At 31.2% G+C, this 23,964-nt stretch overlaps 1 protein-coding gene and 1 non-coding gene across 3 annotated transcripts; one reads left to right on the top strand and one right to left on the bottom strand.

The window, feature by feature from the left end:
• Positions 1-7,549: 7,549 nt before the first annotated feature.
• Positions 7,550-10,857, bottom strand: LOC133284378 (protein DETOXIFICATION 8-like). Of its 2 annotated transcripts, none has more exons than XM_061481378.1 (7): positions 10,538-10,857; positions 9,197-9,741; positions 9,007-9,093; positions 8,871-8,927; positions 8,561-8,799; positions 8,256-8,461; positions 7,550-8,091 (listed from the first exon to the last, which is right to left on the bottom strand). In XM_061481378.1, exons 1-7 carry the CDS (start codon positions 10,826-10,828, stop codon positions 8,029-8,031), a joined length of 1,488 nt encoding a protein of 495 aa, XP_061337362.1. In that variant the 5' UTR covers positions 10,829-10,857; the 3' UTR covers positions 7,550-8,028. The 2 variants fall into 2 exon arrangements, with proteins under 2 accessions (XP_061337362.1, XP_061337363.1); XM_061481379.1 differs by having other exon boundaries at positions 9,482-9,741; positions 10,538-10,856.
• A 10,930-nt stretch (positions 10,858-21,787) lies between these two features.
• On the top strand, positions 21,788-21,894 carry LOC133284423 (U6 spliceosomal RNA). Its single transcript, XR_009747897.1, has one exon. It is a non-coding gene; the product is annotated as a U6 spliceosomal RNA (small nuclear RNA).
• The last annotated feature ends 2,070 nt before the right edge of the window (positions 21,895-23,964 follow it).

Raw genomic sequence — 23,964 nt, 5'->3', positions numbered from 1 at the left:
ATAATTTATATTTTTTAATTCTTATAAAGAGGTAGGACTCCACATCTTTATATTTTTTTTCACTCTCTCTCCTCTTTTATCTATCTCTTTTTCTCACTTAAAATTATACAACTTTACACTCTTTAAAATTATACACACTTTTTCATAAAAGATTAAAAAACTAGAAAGATATTATAGAAAGCAAGGTACAAGTCATCATCGTCTTTTTCTTTAGACTTTCCGTTCCTGCTATTGTTTTCACTTAAAAAGAAAAGAAAAGAAAAAAGAAAGAAATCATATGACTCTTCACATCAAACTTTTTTTTTTTTCAAAGATTCTCTAAATACGGTTCAGTGGGGTTAAAGGCCTGACGGATAATCTCTGCATCCTAGGCTCATTCATATGACATGATCGAGACATCTTTTTAGGTTCGAGGGGTCCTCTAGGCTGAACACTTTGTAGTTAGATGAAATCAGAAGCCACGGGCCTGCCTATTTATTGTAACAAAAAATAAAATAAAATAGAAGCCACGTGTCTTACGCACCAAAAAATCTAATGTACCACTGGTAGTTTATACTTTATACATCCTATTAATAAGAGCATACGACAACACTTGACATCTTTTCTGAAAAGAAAAAAAATTATTATAATTATATATTTTAAAAAATATATAATTTGTAATTTCATTTTTAAATACTATCGTTCCAATGTTTAAACGTTTAATATGATGATAGTATCAAAATTATTCTCCTTGTCCATCCATTCTGCATGGTGTACCAAAATTAGCACCTTCTTCCTTCTAGAATGCTTCCCCTGAGGTAGGATAAATGGGTCCTAATATGAGCAATAAAAATATCACAAATGACCACTGTATATGGATAAGTCACAAGTTTCAATCCTTGTTTCGCTAACATTGCAAGAAAGAGTGTGTACAGATTTTTTAAACCCTCCTAATGCCTCAGGCTAACACAATTCACCCAAACTAACCCAATGTATCTTCCTCGCATGTCTGCTCTCCTTACCTAAATTTCTCGGTTGTGTGATAATTCAGGGATGCATGAATTGTATTTTTGTCTGTTCAGAATGCCATTGATAAACCTTTAGTTTATTTTGTATTAAGAATCAATTTTACATGAACTATCAAGTCAAATGCATGATATTAGGGTTTATTAATGTAAAAACATGAACTATTGAAATATGAAATAAATAATTGACTTTTGCTTGTTTTGAATGTGAATGATGTTAAATGAACGCAAATATGAAGCTTAAAGGCTTGGAGATCAAGAACTTGAAGATCATGAAGATTCTAGGTGCAAATAAAAGAAATTGCAATTCTTGAAGAGGAGGCTTAAGCTCCCAAGTAACTAAAAGTTTTTGTACGAGAAAGCTTAAGTCCCCAAAATAAGGCTTAAACTCACTGCAGGTAAAAAGTTCCTCTTCGAAGAGAGGGCTTGAGCGCCCAAAACGGGGCTTAAGCGTCCTCATACAAATCTACATTGCTATCCTATAGGGCTTAAGCGCCCTTCACGATCCAACTTAGGCCCAATTGAATATCTCCACTTAGGGCACAAATTCCTTCACCTATAAAAAGGCAAATTGAAGCAAAATTCATAATCATCTGATCAAGGAGGCAGAGAAGAAACAAAGGAAACACCTAATTCATGTTCTTGAGAATCGGAGACGGATCGGGATCAAGTTTGCACTAGAAATATTGAAGATTCACCACACTACTATGGTGTTTGGGGAAGATTCTTATTTTCTTTCATCTTTGATTTGTAATGTCAGGCTAAATTTTTATAATATTTAGGGTTAGATGGAATTCAATTAATCTTTTATGTTTTGAATAAACTCTTGATGTTATTCTTCCTTTTTATTTTGAATGAAATTATATTTTCTTAATGTTGTCTATGAGCTTGAATCTTGTAGACTGATCATAGGTAAATGCATGGCAATAGAAATGTTGGTGCATAATTCATACATGATTATTTCATCGCAATCTTTATAATTCTAGGAATATACATAAAAGTTTTACGCAATCTTGTGATTCTTGAACGTAATGCTTATCTTCTTGGGGAAATAACCAGGGAACTAGGGTTCTTGAAAGATTATAAAAATTTTGGGTGTCAAGGAATTGAATCCTAATTAAATTAAAAGAATCAATTGGCTTTATATTAAGGACGAATGATCTGAAAGAATGAGTTCAAAACATAATAGGGAGATTGGGAGAAGTTGAAACCCTAGCTACGTTTCTTTTCTGTCAAGTAATCAAAACTTTTACGTTTTTGTTTTTATTCTTGTTTTTAATTAGTTTTAGTATTTTAAATCCAATTCAAATCTTGTTACAAATTCATAATTGATTGTCCAACTTAAGCAGAAGTAATGAATTAGTGATTGAATTATAATCCTCGTGGGAACGATCTCGAATCAGTACATTATATTACTTATACGACCGGTGCACTTGTCGAGTTCGTACAACAGCCATTGAAACTATTTTTTGGTGGAGAAGTTCAGCTCCGTCAATGGAATTATATAATATATATATATATATATATATATATATATATATAGGATAAAGTTATTTTAGATAATTTTATTTAATATTCATCAAAATACACACACAAAAGTAAATGGGGGCTATGTTTTCATTTTTTCTCTGTTCTCTTCACATGGATACACATGGAGCCCACATACTTTTTATGTGTATTTTGATGAACATTAGATAAAGTTATCTAAAGTAATTTTAGAAACTTTAAACCCGTATTTCTAATGAATTTTATGGATCCCTCCTCCACGAATTCATTAATTTTTTATTTTTATTTTTCACTTTAAGTTCTGTGAACTCTTTGGGGAACTCACCAATTGCGTGACGCGGCTCGATCTTAACCATCCAAAACCCTTGACCCTTTGTATAAATAACCCTTAAACCTTAACCATTCCTATAAATATTGAGGACCCTTAATGTTGCTTGATGGGAAGCAAAATAATCAAAAGGTTTCATCTACTCAAGTTGTTCAGTGGCCATAATTCACATAGGTTTGAGGTTGAAGAGGCTTTCAATTATTTGACACAGATAGGTGGTCATGTTGTTTCGTTCAAACCCTATTTTTAATTGGAAGGTTAATTGCATTCTATTATCTATGTTGTCATGTCATTGCCGCATGCAGGTTCTGATAAGTCAACTTCTATAAATCTATGGATCCGATTTGATTTTGTGTTTCAATCCAGCTTCACTGCATCCTAAGGGTTGTCCAAGGTCAACACAAATCAGGAATGAAATGGATGAACAACGTATATGTGATTACTGTGAGCAAGTGGTTACATGTCGCTGTATCAGTATGAACATCGTATGTTATTGCTACTTTGGTGTTAGTAGTAATGAAGCATAACAATGTCATCATAGCAACTAACATAAAACAAAGTGAACATAGCAACATAGGAGTAGGAGGATGAGGGGAAAATTTTATAGGAAATGAGTGAGTGGAAGAATGAGAGGAGCACGATATTTATAGGAATGGTCTAAGGTTTTGGATGGTTGAGATTATGTCATGTGACACCTATGAAGTACCGACACTTTAAAAATTCTGATGTGTCGTGTCTGACACTTCCCGACACTTTAAAAATCCTGATGTGTCGTGTCTGACACTTCCCGACACTCTCCGACACTCCCCGACACTCGAACACGCGTATAGAAATTCAAAAAAAAGTTCAAAGGTTGCATTGCGTTTAGTTTTTAGTTCCAACTATTAGATTCGTTGGATTAGGATTATCATTTTATTGAGTTTAATATAAATATTTGTAATATCTTATGTTTATTTGCAAAATTGATGAATATTATAAGTTTATTTTTATTTTTTTGTTAAATTATTGAATATTAAATATAATATACACTATATAAATTAAAAATATTCTTTAATATCAAAACGTGTCCTAACGTGTCGAAATTTAACATTTTTTAGAATTAACGTGTTGTCGTGTCGTGTCCTGTCGTGTCGTGTCACATGTCAGTATCGGTGCTACATAGTGTGACACAATTAAGAGATTCGCGGATCTTAATAAATAAATAAATAAATAAAAAGTAATAAATTTTCCAATAAAAGCATCTTAAAACTCATTAAAAATAAAATAAAATATTAAAGCAATCCCGTGGGGGGAGGATAAAAACTGAATACCTCCCCCAAAAAAGTTTCGATCACATATCAAGCAAGTAAAAATGAAATACCATTAAGGCACATCAATGGTGAAACACCTCAGGTTCTCATCATATTCCTATAATCCTTACACAAGCAAGTCTGGTTCTTAAAGCTGCGTATCATGAGTTAGTTGGAATGATTAGGGCCAGCCAAAGCTTCTGTTTGTCTTTTGCCTGGGTCCATACGAAACTAAAGCTCAAGGACAGGGACACATACAAAAAGGTTAAGGTAATGGCCACCGATGGGTACAAGCAACGGAGATTAAAAAAGTTGTGTCCCCAAAAATTATCTGCATAAAAAATGTAACAACTAAGAATGGTCCACGTTTACGCACGTATCCGTTTCCTTTTATTGACTTGATTTCCAAAAGAAATGCTGGGCTGGAATTTACGTAATAGCTTAAGCCTGATATCAATAGAATTGAATCAAGATTTCTAAATTCCCAATTATTGTCTTCTTTTGGAATAAAAATGAAATTTGTAAAATAGCCCATAAATATTTGTATTTCTTCGTCTGCTTCCTTCTTCTTTTTTGTCGGCTCTCTGAGTGTTCTCATAAGTTTTAATTCTTTGAGCGGATTACGAGACTAATCCAAAGTCAGAACTTAGTCATAGTCAAAGTCTTTTACTCCTAAAAAATTTAATTGATGAGAATTAAATCTAAATTCTCACTCCAATCATTATATTATATTATGTTTCTTCTCTTTAGCTCCATAACAAATCGTGGCTTGTATTTATATCATGAAGAATGAAGATCAAGATGCCGGTATTTAACACTAAATACTTGTTTTAGTTTGATATAATAAAGTATTTATTTGGTTCACAATTTTTATTTTTTTATTTTTATTTTTATTTTTATTTTTTCCGGAAATCTTTACATAAAATGTAAAGATTGATGCTCGAGATTATTTTTCCTAACTCCTAAATTTCCAATAGAGAAGGGGAGATGTGCTCCATTCACGTGGCATGGGAATATTTTTGCCATGTAAAACATCTTAAATAATTGTCCTTCTACTGTCATGTATGTCATCAAACAACTGTTGACAGTAACCAACCACTCTACCAATACAAATTGTCGAATTCTGGCCACATTGCCTCCACCCCGAGAAGAGTTTTCGTGCTTCACTAACATTAAACTTTAAGTGGTCTAAATCAATAAAAGTGTGATAATTAATCAGAAATAGAAAAGAGTAAAGTGAAATTTTGATATAATGTCAATTTTTCAATGCAGGGAGCGCATGAGGGACCACTAAAAATATTTTCCTCCACCTATCTATCATCACCGTCATTGGAAGTAAATATCAGGTATTATTGTTGTACACACTCCTTTCTTAGAATTAGAAATATGTGTGATTCACATGACATTATTAATAAAATAAGATAAAAATGTTTGTTATTTAAAATTTGTATTTTATGTCATTTTAAATTATATGATTGTGTTTTGTTATATAGAAAAAAAGTGTGTATCATTTTAAAGGACGTAAAGTTATGTCATTTTAAGTGAGAAAAAGATAGATAAAGGATGAGAGAGTGGACAAAAAATATAAAGGTGCGGGTCTCATCTCTTTGTGAGAGTGAAAGAATATAAGTTGTGTCATTTAAAAAGATAAACATTTTTTCCTATTATTTATTTATTAGACTTTTATATTTTTTCTCTTCCACAAAACTAGGAGGAGAAAAAAAAATATTGTGGGGGCAAAAGGCCAATAAATATACGCCAAAAGACGATATAAAACTATATTCTTTAAATATTTTTCCTATAAAATAATAGGTGAAAAATAAAATAAAAATTAATGAAATAAAGAAAATTAGGTGAATAATATTTTCCTATTCTTAATGGATAATAATTGAGGGCCCAATACCTAAGGGTGCGCATGACAACGAACCTATTCTTTAGCACTGTTTATGTCTTTGAAGAGTTTTTGGGAAAAAGTTATACATGATAACGCTTTTTATTTTTATTCTGAGAAGAATCTATTTCTTTACTTTTGAAATAATTATAAAGATTTCATTCAATGTGTAAAATAACCAAATCACAACATATATTTTAACTAAAATGCCAAAATTTCATATTTACAAATAATAATTATTTCATGAAAATACTAAAATATATAAAAATATAATATTTTGATACAATGAAAATACTAAAACAAATATAATATTTTGTCCGATGAAAATATTAAAATACATAAAAATACTACTCATTTTTAATGGGTTCATTTTTTTTACAGTCAATGTAGATAACTTATCTACATTGAGCCCAAAATGACGTCGTTTTGAAACAAAAATTAAGGTATTTTTATATTTTAATTTATTTCAGAATTATAATAATATTTTTCATTATATTTTTTTAGTTTTTCAACCCAAAACGACAACGTTTTGAGAGCGTCAAAAAGAAAAACACTTCCTATATTTTCTCATTTAATATATTGTGAAATTGATAAAAGTCAGATACAATTTCTCTTCCTATATTTTCTCATTTCTATATTATCTTTATATCTACAATTTCATTCTCATGTCTCATGTTCCCAACCAATTTTACAACATATTTTTCATTTTAACTATGTCAAACTTGATTAGTCAAAAACAAAAAAACTAATGTAATAAATATTTAATGTACAAAGTAATCTCTTATTAGTAAGTGAAAAAAAAAAAAAAAAAAAAACCTTTTCATCTCTTCCATTAGCTGATGACCCTCTTGGCCTATGATATTCATATGCCCTTATGAGATTTGGTTTTATGCTTAAAATTGCTTCTTCTTCTTTTTTGGAAACATAAAGTTTAATTGGGATTTGGCACTGATATCCAATTAGGATAAGGGAAACCCACCCAATCTTTTTAAGGATTTCTGGCATGGATTAAAAAAATTGCTTTTTTAAGTTGCTAATGATTATATCAACTATTTATACACTTATTAAGATATCAATTGTTAACTTAAACGAAATGATATAAACATAATCAAGTTTTACTTTTAATATGTTATGAGTAGAGGGTAAACCTGCCTGGAACAGCTGCTCTTTTAGGTTATATATTCTAAGGAAAAAGTGTATATCATTTTAAAAGATATAAAATTATGTCATTTTAAGTGAGAGAAAGAGATAGATAAAGAAAAAAAAAGTGAACAAAAATATATAAAGATATGAATCCCACTTATTTGTGAGAGTGAAAGAATATAAATTGTGTCGTTTAAAAAAACAAACATTTTTCCCATATTCTAATCCAGAAAATTATCTTTTTATAAACATGCAAAGATAAAGTCGCACACAACAATTACCCTCATCTCTATTTCTGGTGGGGATTTTGGGATTTAATGTGAGGGGAAGATATTCTCAAGTTATCATGTACAGTATAAAACCCTTACAATTATACTAATTTGTGGGATCTGATTTATCATACCTCATAAGCACAAATCCAGTACAAAAATCACATGATATATATACAAACAAAGTTGTCTATGTTAATCTCTTCACACACCACACAAAACAAACACTTCAACACCCACAAAGAAAAGGCAGCAAAAGATAAAAAAGCAAAACACACCCATAAAGAAACCTAACACACTATCCTCTATCTCTCAATTTTCCGAGAATATATCCTCTCGTGTTAAAATTTCACACGATCTGATCACGTGAAATTTTTGTGTCTATTTCTTTCTTCATTAATGAAGATTAGACCTCATCTATTTAATGCACGTAAAAAGAGAGATACATACAAAAATATCACATGACATCAGGTGAAATTTTAACACGAAAGAATCTTATTGTCAGACAAAAACCAAAAAAAGCTAGAAAACAAAAGACAGCATATTGTCTGTACTTTAATATGTCTTCCACTCGTTTATTCTTCAGTTCCTTTAAACTTCATACCAATGCATTATGAGTTTTTACTGACTTCTCAACTACTCTTTCCCTTGCTTTTGTTGCCTGCAATAATCACAAGACAAAGTACAGTTTTTTAGTGCTAGCTAGCTATGCCTCTTTATCATCATCCAGTACATTCCACATGCAAAGGAGTCTAAAAGAAAATGTAGTTGGAAAGGAAAATTATGAGCAATGGAAAATTTATATATAAGAAAACTAAAACGAACCTCTTTCTGCCAATCTGTTAATGCTGTTACAATGGCAAGTATAATTAATTGTAGAACAGACCCTGATAGAGTTCCCATCCAAAGCCCCTTGGCTCTTAGTTTTAGATGAAAACCCAATAACAAAGCTATTGGAATTCCCACAAGATAATAGGCTCCAAGGTTGACATAAGCCCCTATTTGTTGAAATCCTCCACCTCTGGCAATTCCTGTAGATAATAAGCAAGAAGGTTTATATGGCTACAGATACAAATCAAATCAAGTTTTATTTGCACAGAACAATGTTGTTTCAGCAAATAGAAACTCACCGGAGAGTACTCCAATTAGACTATCGGCACTAACAGACACACAAAGAAGGGGAACCATGTCTGCAACGTAATCCACAACTTCCATATCATTGCTATAAGCATATCCTAATATATGTCGGCAACAAACGAAAAAAGTGCTGACAATAATTGCCTCCGCAATGACAATACTAACAACCACACGAACAACACCTTGTGCTTTCTTTGGATTCCCTGCTCCTAATTCATTTGAAACCCGAGTACTGCAAAAATAAAGATCATGAGGAGGTTTGTGCTTTGTAATTAAGCATATATTGTAATTATTAGACCAAACCTTGCAGAAGCTCCAACAGCGTAAGGAATGAAGTAGTGCAATGTGGTTGTGTTAAGGCTGCAAGAGTGAGGACAAGTTAGAAAACCCCATCATGAGAGTTATTTCAAAAAATGAATGAGAATTTGATTACACGCACCAGACTGAAAGAACTGAGGTTTCGAGTTGAGGATTTGGTAAAAGCCCCGCAAGTAATGTAAGTAGCTCAAAGGACCACCATTCAAAACTAGACATATATGAAAATATAATAATCAGGAGAAGAAAATGAAAAATTGAAGCACCATTGTTGTGTTCCAAGAGGATGCAAAGTTAAGAAGTTATATATTTACCAAAACATGAGTCCAGAAGGGATAGCATATTGGAAGAACTCTGTAATGCTTAGTAATGCAGTACTAGAAAAGACAATCTTGGTTTTTTGACATGCTGGAGAATACTTAATATAAATTCCAAGGCCAATGACATTCAACCAATATGAAATTCCAATAGCTAATGCTGCTCCAACGTGTCCTAGTCCCAACTTAAACACCAGACCCCAACAAATAGGAACATGCAAACACAGAGAGGCAATTGAGCTCAAAACCATGGGAAAGATCATACTCTGAGTCTGGAAGTACCGAATCAGAGATTGAAGAACAGCATAGCCAAATAGTGCAGGAATGAGGTACATGCAGTACTCACGAGCTACATGAGAAATTTGAGGGTCTTGACTAAATAGCAAGAGTATTTTATCAGTGAATGTCCACGCTAGAGATATCGGTAGACAAACCAAAATCAGAGTCACAATTGCACAGCAAGTGTAGTTTCCAAGCTTTCCAAATTCCTCTGCACCATATGTTTGTCCGCATAAAGTTTCCAATGCACCAGCCATTCCCAACTGCAACCCCATTCAACAAGAACATAGTAAAGGAAACGTGAAGAATCAATTCAATCAAAAAACTTAAGCTAATAGGTAAGGCTACATTAATAGTTTTATATATCTCTAACACGCCCCCTCGTACAAAAGCTCATTGGACTTGAAGGGTGAATAATGCACAGATCCAACAATGCACAGATCCATCTACTGTGCTGAGAAACTCCACAGAATTTAATTATTATTAATTAAATAGGGAGATGTGAGGATCAAACCCGTGACACCAAGACTCTGATACCATGTAAAGAACTAATTGAATCCAAAAACTTAAACTAATATGTAAGACTGCTTTAATGATTTTATATATCAACAAGAGGAACTATTTTTGCATATCATGTCTATGAGACAGAAAAGGAGGGTTATCAACATAAAGTGAACCAAAAGGATGCTATGTTCCATACAAGAATCAATTAACTAATTAACAACAAAAATCCATTGTTCCCCCACTTAAATCTGCTTAAGTCAACCTTATTAATTAATTAGCTATAAAACAAAGTAAATCAATTAAGTCATATATGCTTTTCACATGTGATCCCACTCACAGTATGTTAATAGAATAAGAAAACAGTTTTCCAACATATAAAAAAAAAATATACTTGTTATCAAAAATATATATATATATACTTGAATCCACACATACCCTAGTTAGTAGAAAAGCTAATAGACACTTACTAAAAATTTCAAAAAATAAGAAAAGTGGATAGAGCAAAAATTTAGTGTGCATTGGATGAAAAAGAGAGAAGAAGAAAGAAGAGTTTACAAGGACACTGAACCCGGTAACTTCAGCAAAAGAGGTAGCAATGGCAACCCCAGAGAAAGAGACAAGTATCCCAAGGTGTCCAACCATCATAAGCGACACCACTTGCAGAAGGTACTGAGACACCGTGACAGCTACCATTGGAGCTGCCATGGAACTTACCCTCTTGAGTTCTTGACAAAATGTACTACTATCTGATGATGATACCATTCCAACTCCATTATTCTCTTCACTCTTTGTTAGCAATGGTGCTCCCACTTCCTTACCCATCTCTCTAGACCTTTCCACACTCATCACTGTTCATTCAACTGATATATATAGAGGACCACAAGTTGGTTCTTCTCTTCCTCTTTCACCAACAAAAAATAAGTGGTTCTTCTTTATGGTCAACCAAGTTCCTCACTGCAACCCGCAAATAAACATATCACATGTGTTACAAATTTACAATAGCAAACAACTAGTGGTTTATATAAACCTCGTTCTTGTTTTTTTATTCGGTTTGATGCTTTGCACGGAGGGAATTATTTTCAGTGACGCGGTGGACCACTGAGTACTAGGTGCAACATTTATTAAAGAAAAAAAAGTATCTTTCCTTCTGAATGATGTAAAGTTATATTATTTTAAATGAAAGAAAAAAATAGATAAAAGAACAAAGAGAGAATGAACAAAAAAAAAATATAAAGAAATGAGTCTTATCTTTTCGTGAGAGTGAAATGATTAAGTTGTGTCATTTAAAAGACAAATATTTTTTCCTTTATTAAATATGGTAAAAAAAATTATATTTTTACATTATTTTTATTTATTTTTTTATTTTCATTCCTATTTTTATTTTTTTTATTTTAATAAAGGAGCATGTATTTCATGAGCATTGAAAATAAGCTTGTTATAAAAGATAAAATTATCTATTATACATATTTAAAATATGCGGAAGTTATGTGAAATTATATTAAAAGAAAAAAATATGTTTCTGCAGTTAATGCATATAAGTTATCTGCATTTATTTTCAAAACGACGTCGTTTTGATATTGAAATCTTAAAAAATTATAAATATAAAGACTATTATAACCTTGAAATAAATTAAAATTATAAAAACATCATGATTTTCGCCCTAAAACAACGTCGCATTGGGCTTACCGCAGAAAAAGTGATCCCATATTAAAATAAGAAAAAAAATATATAAAAAAGATAATTTTATTACCTAAAGTAATATTAAGCCTTTTTTATTTGTTCGTTATATTTATTTTATTTTAATTTGTGTTTCTATTTTATCGATTTTAATATTAAATGTTTATATAAATTTTATTATTTAAGGGAATATTTGGTAGAGAATAAAAAAAAAATTATCAGAAAAATACAATTACTACGAATATGGTGGGAAAATGAGTTTGGTAGGAAAGTTAAAAAAAAATTGTTTGGTAGGCCGAAATATTAATGAGAAAATTGGGTGAAATTTCCTGAATCTATGTTTGGTTAAAGGTAAAATATTTACGAAAAAATAAGTTAAAATTACGAAATAACCCTTATAATTTTTGAATCAGAACAACCCCCTCATCTAAAATATTCTTCACTTAGCTGATAATTCCAAAATATCACATTGAAAGTGGTACTTTGAAACGGTAATTTTTAGCACAAAATGCACACAAATGACAAATCCTAAATAACTTATTTTATGGATAAAATTTTTATAAGCTTATACCAAACATAATATTATTATATATCTACCTACACTTTTCCGTTAATCTCAAAATAAAACTCTTACCAAACACACCTACAAAATTTACGAGGTAGGTGTATCATTTATTCATAACGCTACAAGAACAGCTGGAATTAAGACAAGTCTGTGTCAATCTTTTTGTAGGACATGAATCGATCCGTAAACGTCTCACCGCGTGCATCATAAAGTTTTCTTTTAACTTTCAGTCAATACTCAATAGTCAATACCATAAAGTTACTATATGTCCTCGGTAACAGCGTTTAAATAATAAGTAAATGAATATGTTAAATATTAGAGTATATTTAAAAATAAATATTTAAGAATTAATATTTTTAAATTTTATTAAATTCAAATTTAATATATTTAAAATTATATTGCAAATTAATAAACTTTTATTTATTTACTTTAAGAAAAGTTCTTTAATTTATCATATGAACTATGAAAAAAAGTATTACGTAGGAGTCACATTAATGTTGAAGTTGAAATTCACATACCACTTGAATAAAACCATGCTTAGGCACTTGTATCCATGCGTACGAAAAATTCCTTTCTACTAGGGTTTATGGAGAGAGATTTTGAGCAAAAATCGATGGCTGAATTTGGCGATGATGGACCAGACTTTGCATCTAGTGCGAGAAAGAGCAATTTAAAAGTACTTTTTTCGGATTTCGTATGAAGTACAAAGTTGTTATGGTTGCTATCTTGGAGACAAGGGATAGTGGTAGGAAAGCTAATAATATTATTAGTAGCTTAGGTTTTTTTAATTCCAAGTGTTTGATTGGAGAGTTTTTTTTTTTTACCCTTAAGAAAGTTGAGATGAATTTTTGAATTGACCATATTTGATAGGAGATTTTAAAAAATTTACTCATCTCAAATTTGCATAGCAATCTCAATTTGTATGTAAAATTAAAAAAAATTGAGATTTCATAATATCACCCGAGGTGGTATTTTTATTACCCAATCAAACCAAAAAGTAGAAAAAAAAAACAATGTACACAAATATCCTTTCTCAAAAATATGTCAAAAGAAAGCTGGAGAGAGATAGTCTTATTTATATTTAGTCAAGGGTTAGTTTGATAATTTCATCCCATTTTTCCATCAACATTTTACCTTGAACCAAACATAGACTCGAAAAATTTAACCCAATTTTTCCAGTAATATATCGGCCTATCAAACAACTTTTTTTTACTTTCCTACCAAACATCCTGATAAAAAAAAAAATTCATCTACCAAATGCCCCATTTTTATTGATGCTTATGGTTTTTCTTATGGTAACTCGGTTATCTGGGATCCAAACATTGTCTAGATTACTTTTTTGAAAATGGGTGAACAGTTTATTTATTGTTGGCTTGACCCATGTGACAAACGCTCCCCTTTTGTTAGACAGCTTCTATGTTAGACCTCATGAAGACAAGCGTAAAATTCTTTGTGAGGACTTTTTAGATCTTGGGAGAACTATGAATGATGTCTGGCTGATATCTGGTGATTTTAATGAGATCATTTCAGTTGTTGAAAAAAAAGATAGCAGTCACGTTGATCTAAATCATTACAACCAGTTTGCTAATGTGCTTAACTTTTGTATGGTGCTAGATCTTGGTGGTAATGGTATTTTGTTTAATGGGAAAAGTCCCAAATTTCTACATTTGGACTATGTTTACAAACGCCTTGAATGTGCTGTTGCTAATGAGACTTGGAGAATTTACTGTGAAGAAGTTGATGTCATCATGCTCCTAAGAATCTTCTTGGATCTTTGCCCTATCCTTACCAAGCTTGATAAGGATGACCACCAATGGAGGGAGCGTCCCCTTAGACTTTTGGCTACTTGGTAAAACGATGCTAGATTTATGCCTTTCCTTAAGTCTAAATGGAATAGTTCCTCAAAGATTGCAAAAAAATCTAAACAATCTTAATCCTCTCATTAAAAAGTGGAATAAGGATGTCTTTGGTTTTAGTTTCCATTGAAAAAATAAAATTATTGCTTAGCTGGAAGGATTTCAGAGATGCTCCAAAAAGAATATCAGTAGTTACCTGGAGAAGATGGAACATAGATTGAACAAAAAGCTTGAGAAAATTCTTGACTAAGAGGAACAAACATGGCACCAGAAATCTAGAGAGTAGTGGATCAGAGATGGAGACTATAATACCAGATTTTATCACACCAAAACTCTTATTAGAAGGAGCAAAAATAAGATAGTGAAGCTTCAAAATGATGTTTGGCACTGGGTGAAGGGGGATGAAGAGTTCATCTTTTTAACTCGGAGTTTTTTTTTTCTTAATCTCTTTAAAGATGGCAGTCTTGATTCCTTTTGGCATCAGTCGACTACTTCTTGGCCTGAGCTCAATGAAGGTAAAAAAAAAAGGTGAACATTAACATTTTTGATGTTGATGTTAAAGTTGCCTTATTTCAAATGGCATCTCTCAAAGCCCCTGGTTCGGATGGTTTCCTTACTTTGTTTTACCACCGAAATTGGGAGCTGGTCAAAAATCAGATTTGGAATAATATGGAGTTTTACTTGAATCATCCTGACTGTATAGAAGAAATCAACCAAACCCTCATTGCCCTTATTACCAAGATTGAGATGCCACAACTTATGAAACATTTCATGCCTAAAAAGATCAAGCCTTTACTTGGCGATCTCATCTCCCCTAATCAAGTTAGGTTTGTTCCCAAACAGCAGATTCAAGACAACACATCGCCCAAGAATTAATCCTTCAATATACAAAATGATGGGTAAAAAGGATTCTTTTCCATTTAAATTGACTTAGAAAAAGGATATGATAAGTTTAAGTGGAGTTTTATCAAGCAGGTCCTTGAAGAAGCTTGCTTCCCTAGTAGCTTGGTTAAAGCCATAGCGGGACGTGTTAATAGCCTTTTTACGGAGGTCCTTTGCAATGTTACTAAAACAACAGGTCTCAAACCCCAAAGAGACATAAGACGGGGGGATCCCATATCTCCTTATCTGTTGGTTCTCGGCATGGAAATATTATCTCATTTAATCATGCATGAAGTGCAAAAAAAGAGTTGGTGCTTGATCATAGTTGGCAGGAAAGACCCCTTGATTTCTCATCTCATGCTTACTGATGACATTATCTTGTTTGCGAAAGCATCTATGAGTCAACTGAATTCCATTATTCATTGCCTCGATACCTTCTTCAAAATGTCTTGTCAATGTGTGAGTATTGATAAATCTCTAAGAATGTCTCTGCTGATCTAGCTTATGAGATTTCTATTGTTAGTGGATTAATCAAGAAAGTTAACAACATTGGTTGCTTTTCAGACTCCCTTATGAAACATGGCAGAATGAAAAAGACCATTATGTTGAAGTTATTAATAGAGTTCAACAAAGACTTCAAGGCTGGAAATCTAATCGTCTCTCACTCTCTGGTATAATTACTATGGCTAAGAGTGTTATTTCTACCATTCATAGCTTTCACATGCATAATAATGTCCTCCCAACCTATGTCTTCCAGGATATTGAGAAACTCCAGTGTAATTTCATTTAGGTAGATACAAACATTGCCGGTAAAACTCATTATGTTTCTTGGGACAGACTTTGCCTCCCAAGAATTATGGTGGTTTGGGAATAATTAATTTGAGAGGGAAAAATTAGTCCTTTATGCAAAAAATTGATTGGAATTTTATCAAAAATCAGCAAAGCCTTTGGGCCCAAGTCCACTATGAAAAATATAGAAGGAATTATGATCCTACTCGTGAAATTTTAGTGAAAAACAACGATTCAATCTTGTGGAAGAATCTACATAAGGCCTAGCATATAATGTATCATCGTCTTCAATGGGATATAGGCAATGGTAGCTTTATTTTCTTCTGGAAAGATGCTTGGGGTGGTTTTCAAAATAATCTGTTTGAGTTTGCTATAATAAAATGCGCCTATTTCTGATCTAAATATTAAAGTCTGTGATTTACGGAATTATGTGACTGGTGATTGGAATTGGCAGTATATTTCCCATTTTTTTTACCAATAAACTATTTAGAGATTGAGATTTATTATTCTTCCTTTCTTTTTTGATAGTCCTGCTTGTTTGAAGTGGAGAAATCCTAGCTCGAGTCGGTCTCTTTTCAGAAATTCCTATTGCAATACGATGGGGTTTTCTTCAGGTGGTGATAGATTTTGTAGCACTCTTTGGAAGTGGAAGGAGCCTTATAGAATTACGATTTTTAAATGGATGGCTACTCTTAATAAATTCCCTGTTCAGGATAAAACCTGTCATTGGAGTAGTGGTCATCAATTCTATCCTTCTTGCCTCAACCATGCTGAGACCATTATTCATGTCCTTCGTGATTGTGGTTATGCTAAATCCATTTGGCTGAACTGGTTTACTGGGGTTATGCCTCTAAATTTTTTCACTCTTACAAGGGAAAACTGGTTTAGACATGATATTTCTCTGTCTTTTTATATTAGCAGGTGGGCTAATTGGAAGGATGTGTTTTTATGTTACCTATTCATTTATTTGGCAGTGGAGAAACTCTTCTTTTCATGATAACATGTTCTCCAAACCCATTGACCATTTAGTCAAAATTCTTCACTTCTTACAAAGCATGAAAACTACCAGTAGTTATCTGTATAATGCTGATTTTACTTGACCCTGCTCTGAACAAGGTAACATGTCTTTTTTCTCAACAAAAGTCTGCCTTCTTATTTGTAGATGGAGCAACTTGTGTTTCTAGTTCTAAAAGTTCTTGTGGTGGTTTTATTTGTTACTCCAATAATAATTGGTTATCTAGATTTGCTTACAATATTGGATACAACTTAGTTTTAGAAGCAGAATTATGGGGTTCTATCTAGCTTGGAAGCTTAAATGCTATAATCTGGTTACTGCTTGTGATTCCAAATAAACTTTATTATGTATTTATGGTGAAACAGAGGCTGGTGGCTTATCTTCTTTGGTGTGTCGCATTAAAAATTTAATTTAGAGGTTGTATTCGCTCCAATTGGTTTATCTGCCTCGTGAGAACAACCATTGTGCTGATTTACTAGCAAAAATTGGCTTTGGTGCTGCTTCTCATAATTGTTTGTCTTTCATTGTCCCCCTTTAATATTATTTATTCTTAGAATGCTTTTGGGTCTAATTTTCTAGCTGAGAGTGCTGCTTTAGAGCTGCAGCACCTTTCTTTATAGTTGTTTGTTTTGTTTTCTGAGCTTTTAGTCTTCCAGCAAAATAAAAAAATATGTGGTATTTTGACCCCAAAAAAATGTGGTATACATTAATAATCATCCATTCAAATGATAAGAAATTTATTTTACTTAACCACAAGTTCCCAAATTGGATTAAATTGACTTGGATAATATATATATATATATATATATATAGGAGAGAGATCATTTGACTCCAGAGTAAAACTTATAAGTCTTACTCCTTATCTCAGCCCTTGATTTCCGTCCATTCAACGGTTATAGTTTTGGAAGTCATATTAATTAATTAATTATTAATTACATTACAAATAACAACCGTTGATTTCCGTCCATTAATATATTGCCTAGTCTTATACCAAAAACTTGTTGACGAACTCGGCAAGTGCACCGGTCGTACAAGTAATAAAGTGATAAGAAAGTTGTCGATCCCACGAGGACTGATGACCAAGCAATAATTTATTTATTTAACTAAAGTTGGATCGATCATTAAAGGTTTTCTTGAGAATATTGTGATTAATTTAAAAACAGAATTTGTAAACTATTTTTGGTTTTTTTTTATATTTTAGAAATTAAATTCAGAATTAATTAAAGCTAAAAATTGAATTGAGTTTTCAATAAAAAGGCGTAGCTAGGATTCAATTTTCCCAATGGTTTCTTAATGAGTTTGCCTATTCTTAGGATTACATTCAATATCGAATTATTAGTAGCTCTTTCTATTATTGACTAAATCACAATCCCTTGGTAATCTAATCATTTATTCTAATCCAAAGCCTAATACCTTAGTACTTTTTCATAAAATAAGCATTAACGCAAGAACTCACAGTTATAAAATTCACAAGTCTATCCCTAGATCATGCAAATTCCAGCAATCAACCAATCAGAATCATATACCAACATCCCTATTGTCATATATGACTCATATGTTTATCTACGAGTAATCAAGTCATAAATAAAACTAATCATAAATATCAGATTGATTGCATAATTCAAAAGCAAGAATATAATTCATAAGAAATAAACAAACATCAACTAAGAACCCATTGGTTCTGTATCTTCCTAACAACTAACAATAATTTAGCTATGCACAATAAAGGCAGAATTAAAATAAACAGTAAAAGAAATTGAGTTCATGATAAAACCTTTCTAAAAGTGATGATCAATGATGCAGAAGTGCTTCCTTCGTTCTCCTCTACAACGATCCAGTGTTCCCTTCCGCTCCTTCGTTCTCCTCTACAACGATCCAGTGTTCCCTTCCGCTCATTCGTTCGCTTCTTCTCGGTCTCTGACTTTTCCTTCGCGTTCCAGAATGATTTTCACGACTTCCTTCACGTTGTATTTAAAGGTGAAATTTTGGACTTCTGATTTTTGGACCCGCTCGCTGAAGCGAGCTGCTCAGCGAGCAATTTTTTTGCTTGTCGCCTACTCACTCGCTTGAGCAAGGAGTATGGCGAGCTTCAATATTTTGCTTGCTCACTTGCTCGTTTCATCGAGCAGTGGAGCGAGCGTTACATTTTTTTCATTTATTATTTATTTATTTTTTGATTTTTTTATGCTCCGCGGATTCACTGTTGCCTCGTCCTTATCATATTGGTACTTTGTTATTCTAGTCTAAACAACCTGAAACAACAACAAATATTTAGAATCTTATCTATTTGTTGGCAATTCATTCTGTTTTACTAGTTTATTGTTTTAACACTATATTTTTTAACTATTTTAGTAATTATTTGAACTCTTTTTAACCATAAAAACATAGTGTCTTGGACACTTATCATCCATCAACGGCTAAGATGAGGAGTAAGACTTAAAAGTGTTACTCTGGAATCAAAAGAATCATCCCTATAAATAGTGTGTTAATATATTAAATAATAAAAATTATCTTTTTTAAATAATTAAGATATTTAATAAAGTACTGAATACTCTTTAATTGATATATTTATTATATTCATTAACTAGACAATTTTTATTTTTTATTTTTTATAATTTTTCTTAACTATTTAAAAAATGTCACTTTGAATAATGGGTCCAATGTTTTGGTTTGTCTCGAGATGTGGACGATTAGTTCTTTCTCAACCGTAGTTGTTGGGTTGGAATTATTAAATATTTCACTTTTTTTCAACTAGTAAATTACCCGTGCGATGCCTTGAGAAAAAAGAACGAAATTGTTGTCGCCATCGTTGGTTAATCATCGCACCGGTAAATCAGCATCTTCATCTTGCTATCAAGCTCTGAATGATACAATGGTGGAGGTATAAACATGAAGGAACAAAAAATAAAAAAGCAAATCTATTACTTGAGAAATGTCTGAAAAAAAAATAAAAATTGTCTTGCTATTTTGTGCCATTTTTTAACTTGAAAATGCTACAACATTCACGTAATAAGTTAATGCAAATTTTAAATAAAAATATTAAATAAAATTGTGTAGGACAAAACATGTAATTGTATCATGTAACGTACCAAAAATAATGAGACACTGTTAAACATTTATTTACACAAATTTAAGTGCTGATTACTAACCTCCACCTACACTTGCAAAAGGGATAAAACTCATTCTGCTTAAGTGTGAGCATAAAGAGGCAACGATAAACTATTTTTCAAGAAACATTTCAAGTTGGCTTACGTGTGAACACAAAGTCAAGGTTGAAGGGGTTAATTCATAACAACCTGTTCCAAATCAAAACTACTGACAATTGCCAATCAAATTCAGATAATCACGCAATACATGAAAAAGGAAAATTTAAAAGTTATGCTTGACATCAAGGTAATAATGAAGATGGTCCAATTTGCACTTGCAAAAGTGATAAAATCCATTATGCGATGCACTTTTCATCCTTCCTCCTAGATAAAATAAATGATAAACAATTTATAAATAAAAGTGTCAAATAAATAAGCATGTATATACCATGCATAAATGTGCAGTCAAGCCGTATAACTACAAACTGCAATCAACAATGTGATATTTGTAAATCCACACAGTACACATAAATGCATATTAACTACATATTGAGTTTACATGGATGACTATCAAAGGGAGAGCAATATCATTGGCATGTATAAATCAGTTATCTCACGATATTTTTCAAAATGACTGTGCGAGAAAAAAAAATTATTTACATGCTTGTTTCTGAAATATATACTGTAGTAAATCCAATGATCTTAGCCATACAAAGATAGGTTAACTCGCCTATTTGGAGGGCTGGGAGGGCCGGCCGTTGGGCCGAGCCTATTTTGCCACATATATCTGTTAGCATTTTATACCAGTATATAATAGGTTTTTATATTTATCCACACAAAAAATTTCTTATAGTTGCGTGTAGATTACTATCTACCTATGTTTTTTAGAGTTAGACAATAAACATAAGAATAGATAAAATAAAACCTGTTGGCTAGCTGGGTGGGCTGGCCCTCCGAGCCGAGCCAATTTTGCCACCTCTAATTATCAGGATTTTATATCAGCATGTAATATATTTTTATATTTATCCACACAAAAAATATTCTTATAGTTGCGTCTAGATTACTATCTATCTATGTTTTCTATAGTTAGACAATAAAAATAAGAATAGATAAAAAAAAATTGTTAGCGAGCTGGATGAGCCGGCCCTCCGAGCCGAATCCATTTTGCTTCCTCTAATTGTCAGCATTTTATATGAGCATGTGATATATTTTTATATTTATTCACAAAAAAAATTTCATATAATTGCGTCTGGTATCAAATTTTTTGATAACTTGATAGCTCAACCTTTTTTTGGTGCCAAATGTGATAACTTGACGGGTCACTTTGAATAATGGGTCAAATGTTTTGGTTTGTCTCGAGATGTGGACGATCAGTTCTTTCTCAATCGTAGTTGTTTGTTTGGAATTATTAAATATGTCCCATTTTTTCAATGTGTAGGAGCAAAGGATTTTATCAATATAAAATGAGTTATATTGTTATTTTCTATTAATTATTTTAATTTAATTTTGATATATATTTAGCATAAAAAAGTTACGCACTATTATAAAGTGATTTTTTATCGTGTTATTTAATTAGTTTTAGGGTTTTTTCTACAATCAATGTGGATAATTTATTTACATTGAGCCCAAAATAACGTAGTTTAAAAGCGAAAATCAAGGTATTTTTATAATTATAATTTATTTCAGGATTATAATAGTTTTTTCATTATAATTTTATAATTTTTTTAATCCAAAATGATATCGTTTTGAGAATGAATATAAATAACTTATCTACATTCATTATAGAAGTATCAAAGTCTTAGTTTTATATCTATCTACATATTAACAAAATTAAAGTTATTAAATAACGAAACAACACTTGAAAAAATGATAGTATAAAATTCTTAGTGTATAGAAAAGATTTGTTATAGTATCTTAAAGAATATGTATCAAAATGTCCCTTCGGGGACATCCGATAAAATTGGAACGATACAGAGAAGATTAGCATGACCTTTGCGCAAAGATGACATGCACAAATCGAGAAATGGTCAAAAAAAATTTATTTACCAAAAAAAGAAGAAGAATATGTATCAAAGTAAATTATTAAATATTTGTCGGTTATTAATTAATGTTAGGAAAAAAAAATTAATATTATTTTAAATAATTTTGTCTAATGTTCACTGAAATGATGCTATTTTGAGATTGAAAAATCAAAAAATTAGAATGATAAATACTATTATATCCCTAAATAAATTAAAGTTACATACACATCATGATTTTCACCCCAAAATGACGTCATTTCGGTGAATATTAGACAAAATTATTTAAAATAACTTTAGAAACAATGAACCCATAATGTTATTATAAACATTTACAAAATTGTAAAATATTATCAATAAGTAAAAAATATTTAACAACTGATATAAGTGACTTTAAAATATACATGGACGGCCAAAGTAATCCCGTATCAAAATTATTTTTTATTTTTTAGATTCAATGAAAACTACCCGATATAATTTATCGGAGAATTTTAGAGAGGCCAATATTTATTCTACTAATAAAATCCGAACAATGAAGAGATGTTTGTCTAAAACACTTCTCTTTTATATATATATATATATATATATATATATATATATATATATATATATATATATATATATATAATCTTGGAGTAATGTATTGCCTTGAAATGATACATAGTTAATTAAAGTAATTTTAAATTAATAATTTAACCAATATATGGACGAAATCGTGTAGTTGTGATCATTGGTTACGTGCATGTGGCTTAGAAGCCTTCTAGATCCAATTTATATGTGCTTGTGGCATTATAAGGCGTGTAGATCCATTTAAATATTTTTTGGGTGCATAATTTTCTTTATTTTTATTAGAGAACCTAATATTTGAAAAACAAGAGAAATGTTTAAACCTAATGATTGTTTGACACACTTTTTGTAGGATATTTATCCGTGAGTTCTTTTCCTTCATTTTTTTTTTTTTTTGGTACAAACTTTTCCTTCATTTTTAAACGAAAACAAATTATTACAGTGTCTCTCTTTTTTTTTGGGGGGGGGGGGGGGGGTGTGCATTACATTTACAGTGTCTCTTAAAAGTAGAAATGAAAATATAAGAAAGAATTTATATAAAAGTTAAATCCTAAATATATATTTTAAAATTATTAATAAAACTTGATTATGATAACAGCTATGTAAAAAGCTTCTTCTTTTTTTACTACTGCAATTACTTGTACTTAAATAATAATAAAATCGCAAATCAATTTAAAGTCAAAATTTAATATGGAATTTCGCATATAACTTTCAATACATGTTTTTTATTTAATTATTATTTATTATTTAATATTTACATAAAATATTTTTTCTATCATTTAATGATGCATTTATTATATTATCGAAAAAATTGACTGAAAAAAGAAAGTGGAGCCCACTATAAAATAATGCAAAAATGGTAAAAAAAATATAACAGTTTGTTGGGTTCTTTGTCCCTTTTGCCTTTCATTAATTAATTAATAATTATTTTGTCACTTACCCAAAAATATCCACCAATCTGCCCCTCTTTAATCGATTAACTTGAATATGAATATTTAATCGATTAAATGGTCAAAACAGGCAAAAATGGTTGACTCGAAATTTAATCGATTAAATATCCCTCTTAATCGATTAAAGAGAGATATTTTATCGAGTAAAACTTATATTTAATTGATTAAATATTTCAAATGAGCGTGAAAGCATTGATTGAATGAGACAAACAAGGAAAACTCGTTGGTTCACTGCGTAGTGAGAACCATCTTGGTTCATTAACGCATTTGAGTTGTTCCTTGAATCCAAATTTTCACATAATGCTCGCCAAGTGACCTTTGGCTCCCAACTCAAACTTGTCCCTAGTTTAAGAACATCTCAAACTATGATTAGTTCACCTTTAATCCAATGTTGTTGGAAGAGAAATAGCCCTTCTTCTGACCAGTCACTTGACACTGGACAATATATGTTATTTTCATTCGTGCCATATCTAAAAGCAGCTCTTATCATAGATTTGCCGCTTAATATTGCTTCTTTCTGAAGAGTTTTGTGCTCAATTTTGCAAAAAAAATTCAGCATGTCACGAGTTTTGGCTTC

Source organism: Gastrolobium bilobum, unplaced genomic scaffold (genome assembly GCF_033153095.1).
Source record: "Gastrolobium bilobum isolate Gb01-03AN ecotype WA unplaced genomic scaffold, APGP_CSIRO_Gbil_v1 utg19213, whole genome shotgun sequence".
NCBI lineage: Eukaryota > Viridiplantae > Streptophyta > Magnoliopsida > Fabales > Fabaceae > Gastrolobium > Gastrolobium bilobum.
This window is presented reverse-complemented; position numbering and strand designations above follow the sequence as displayed.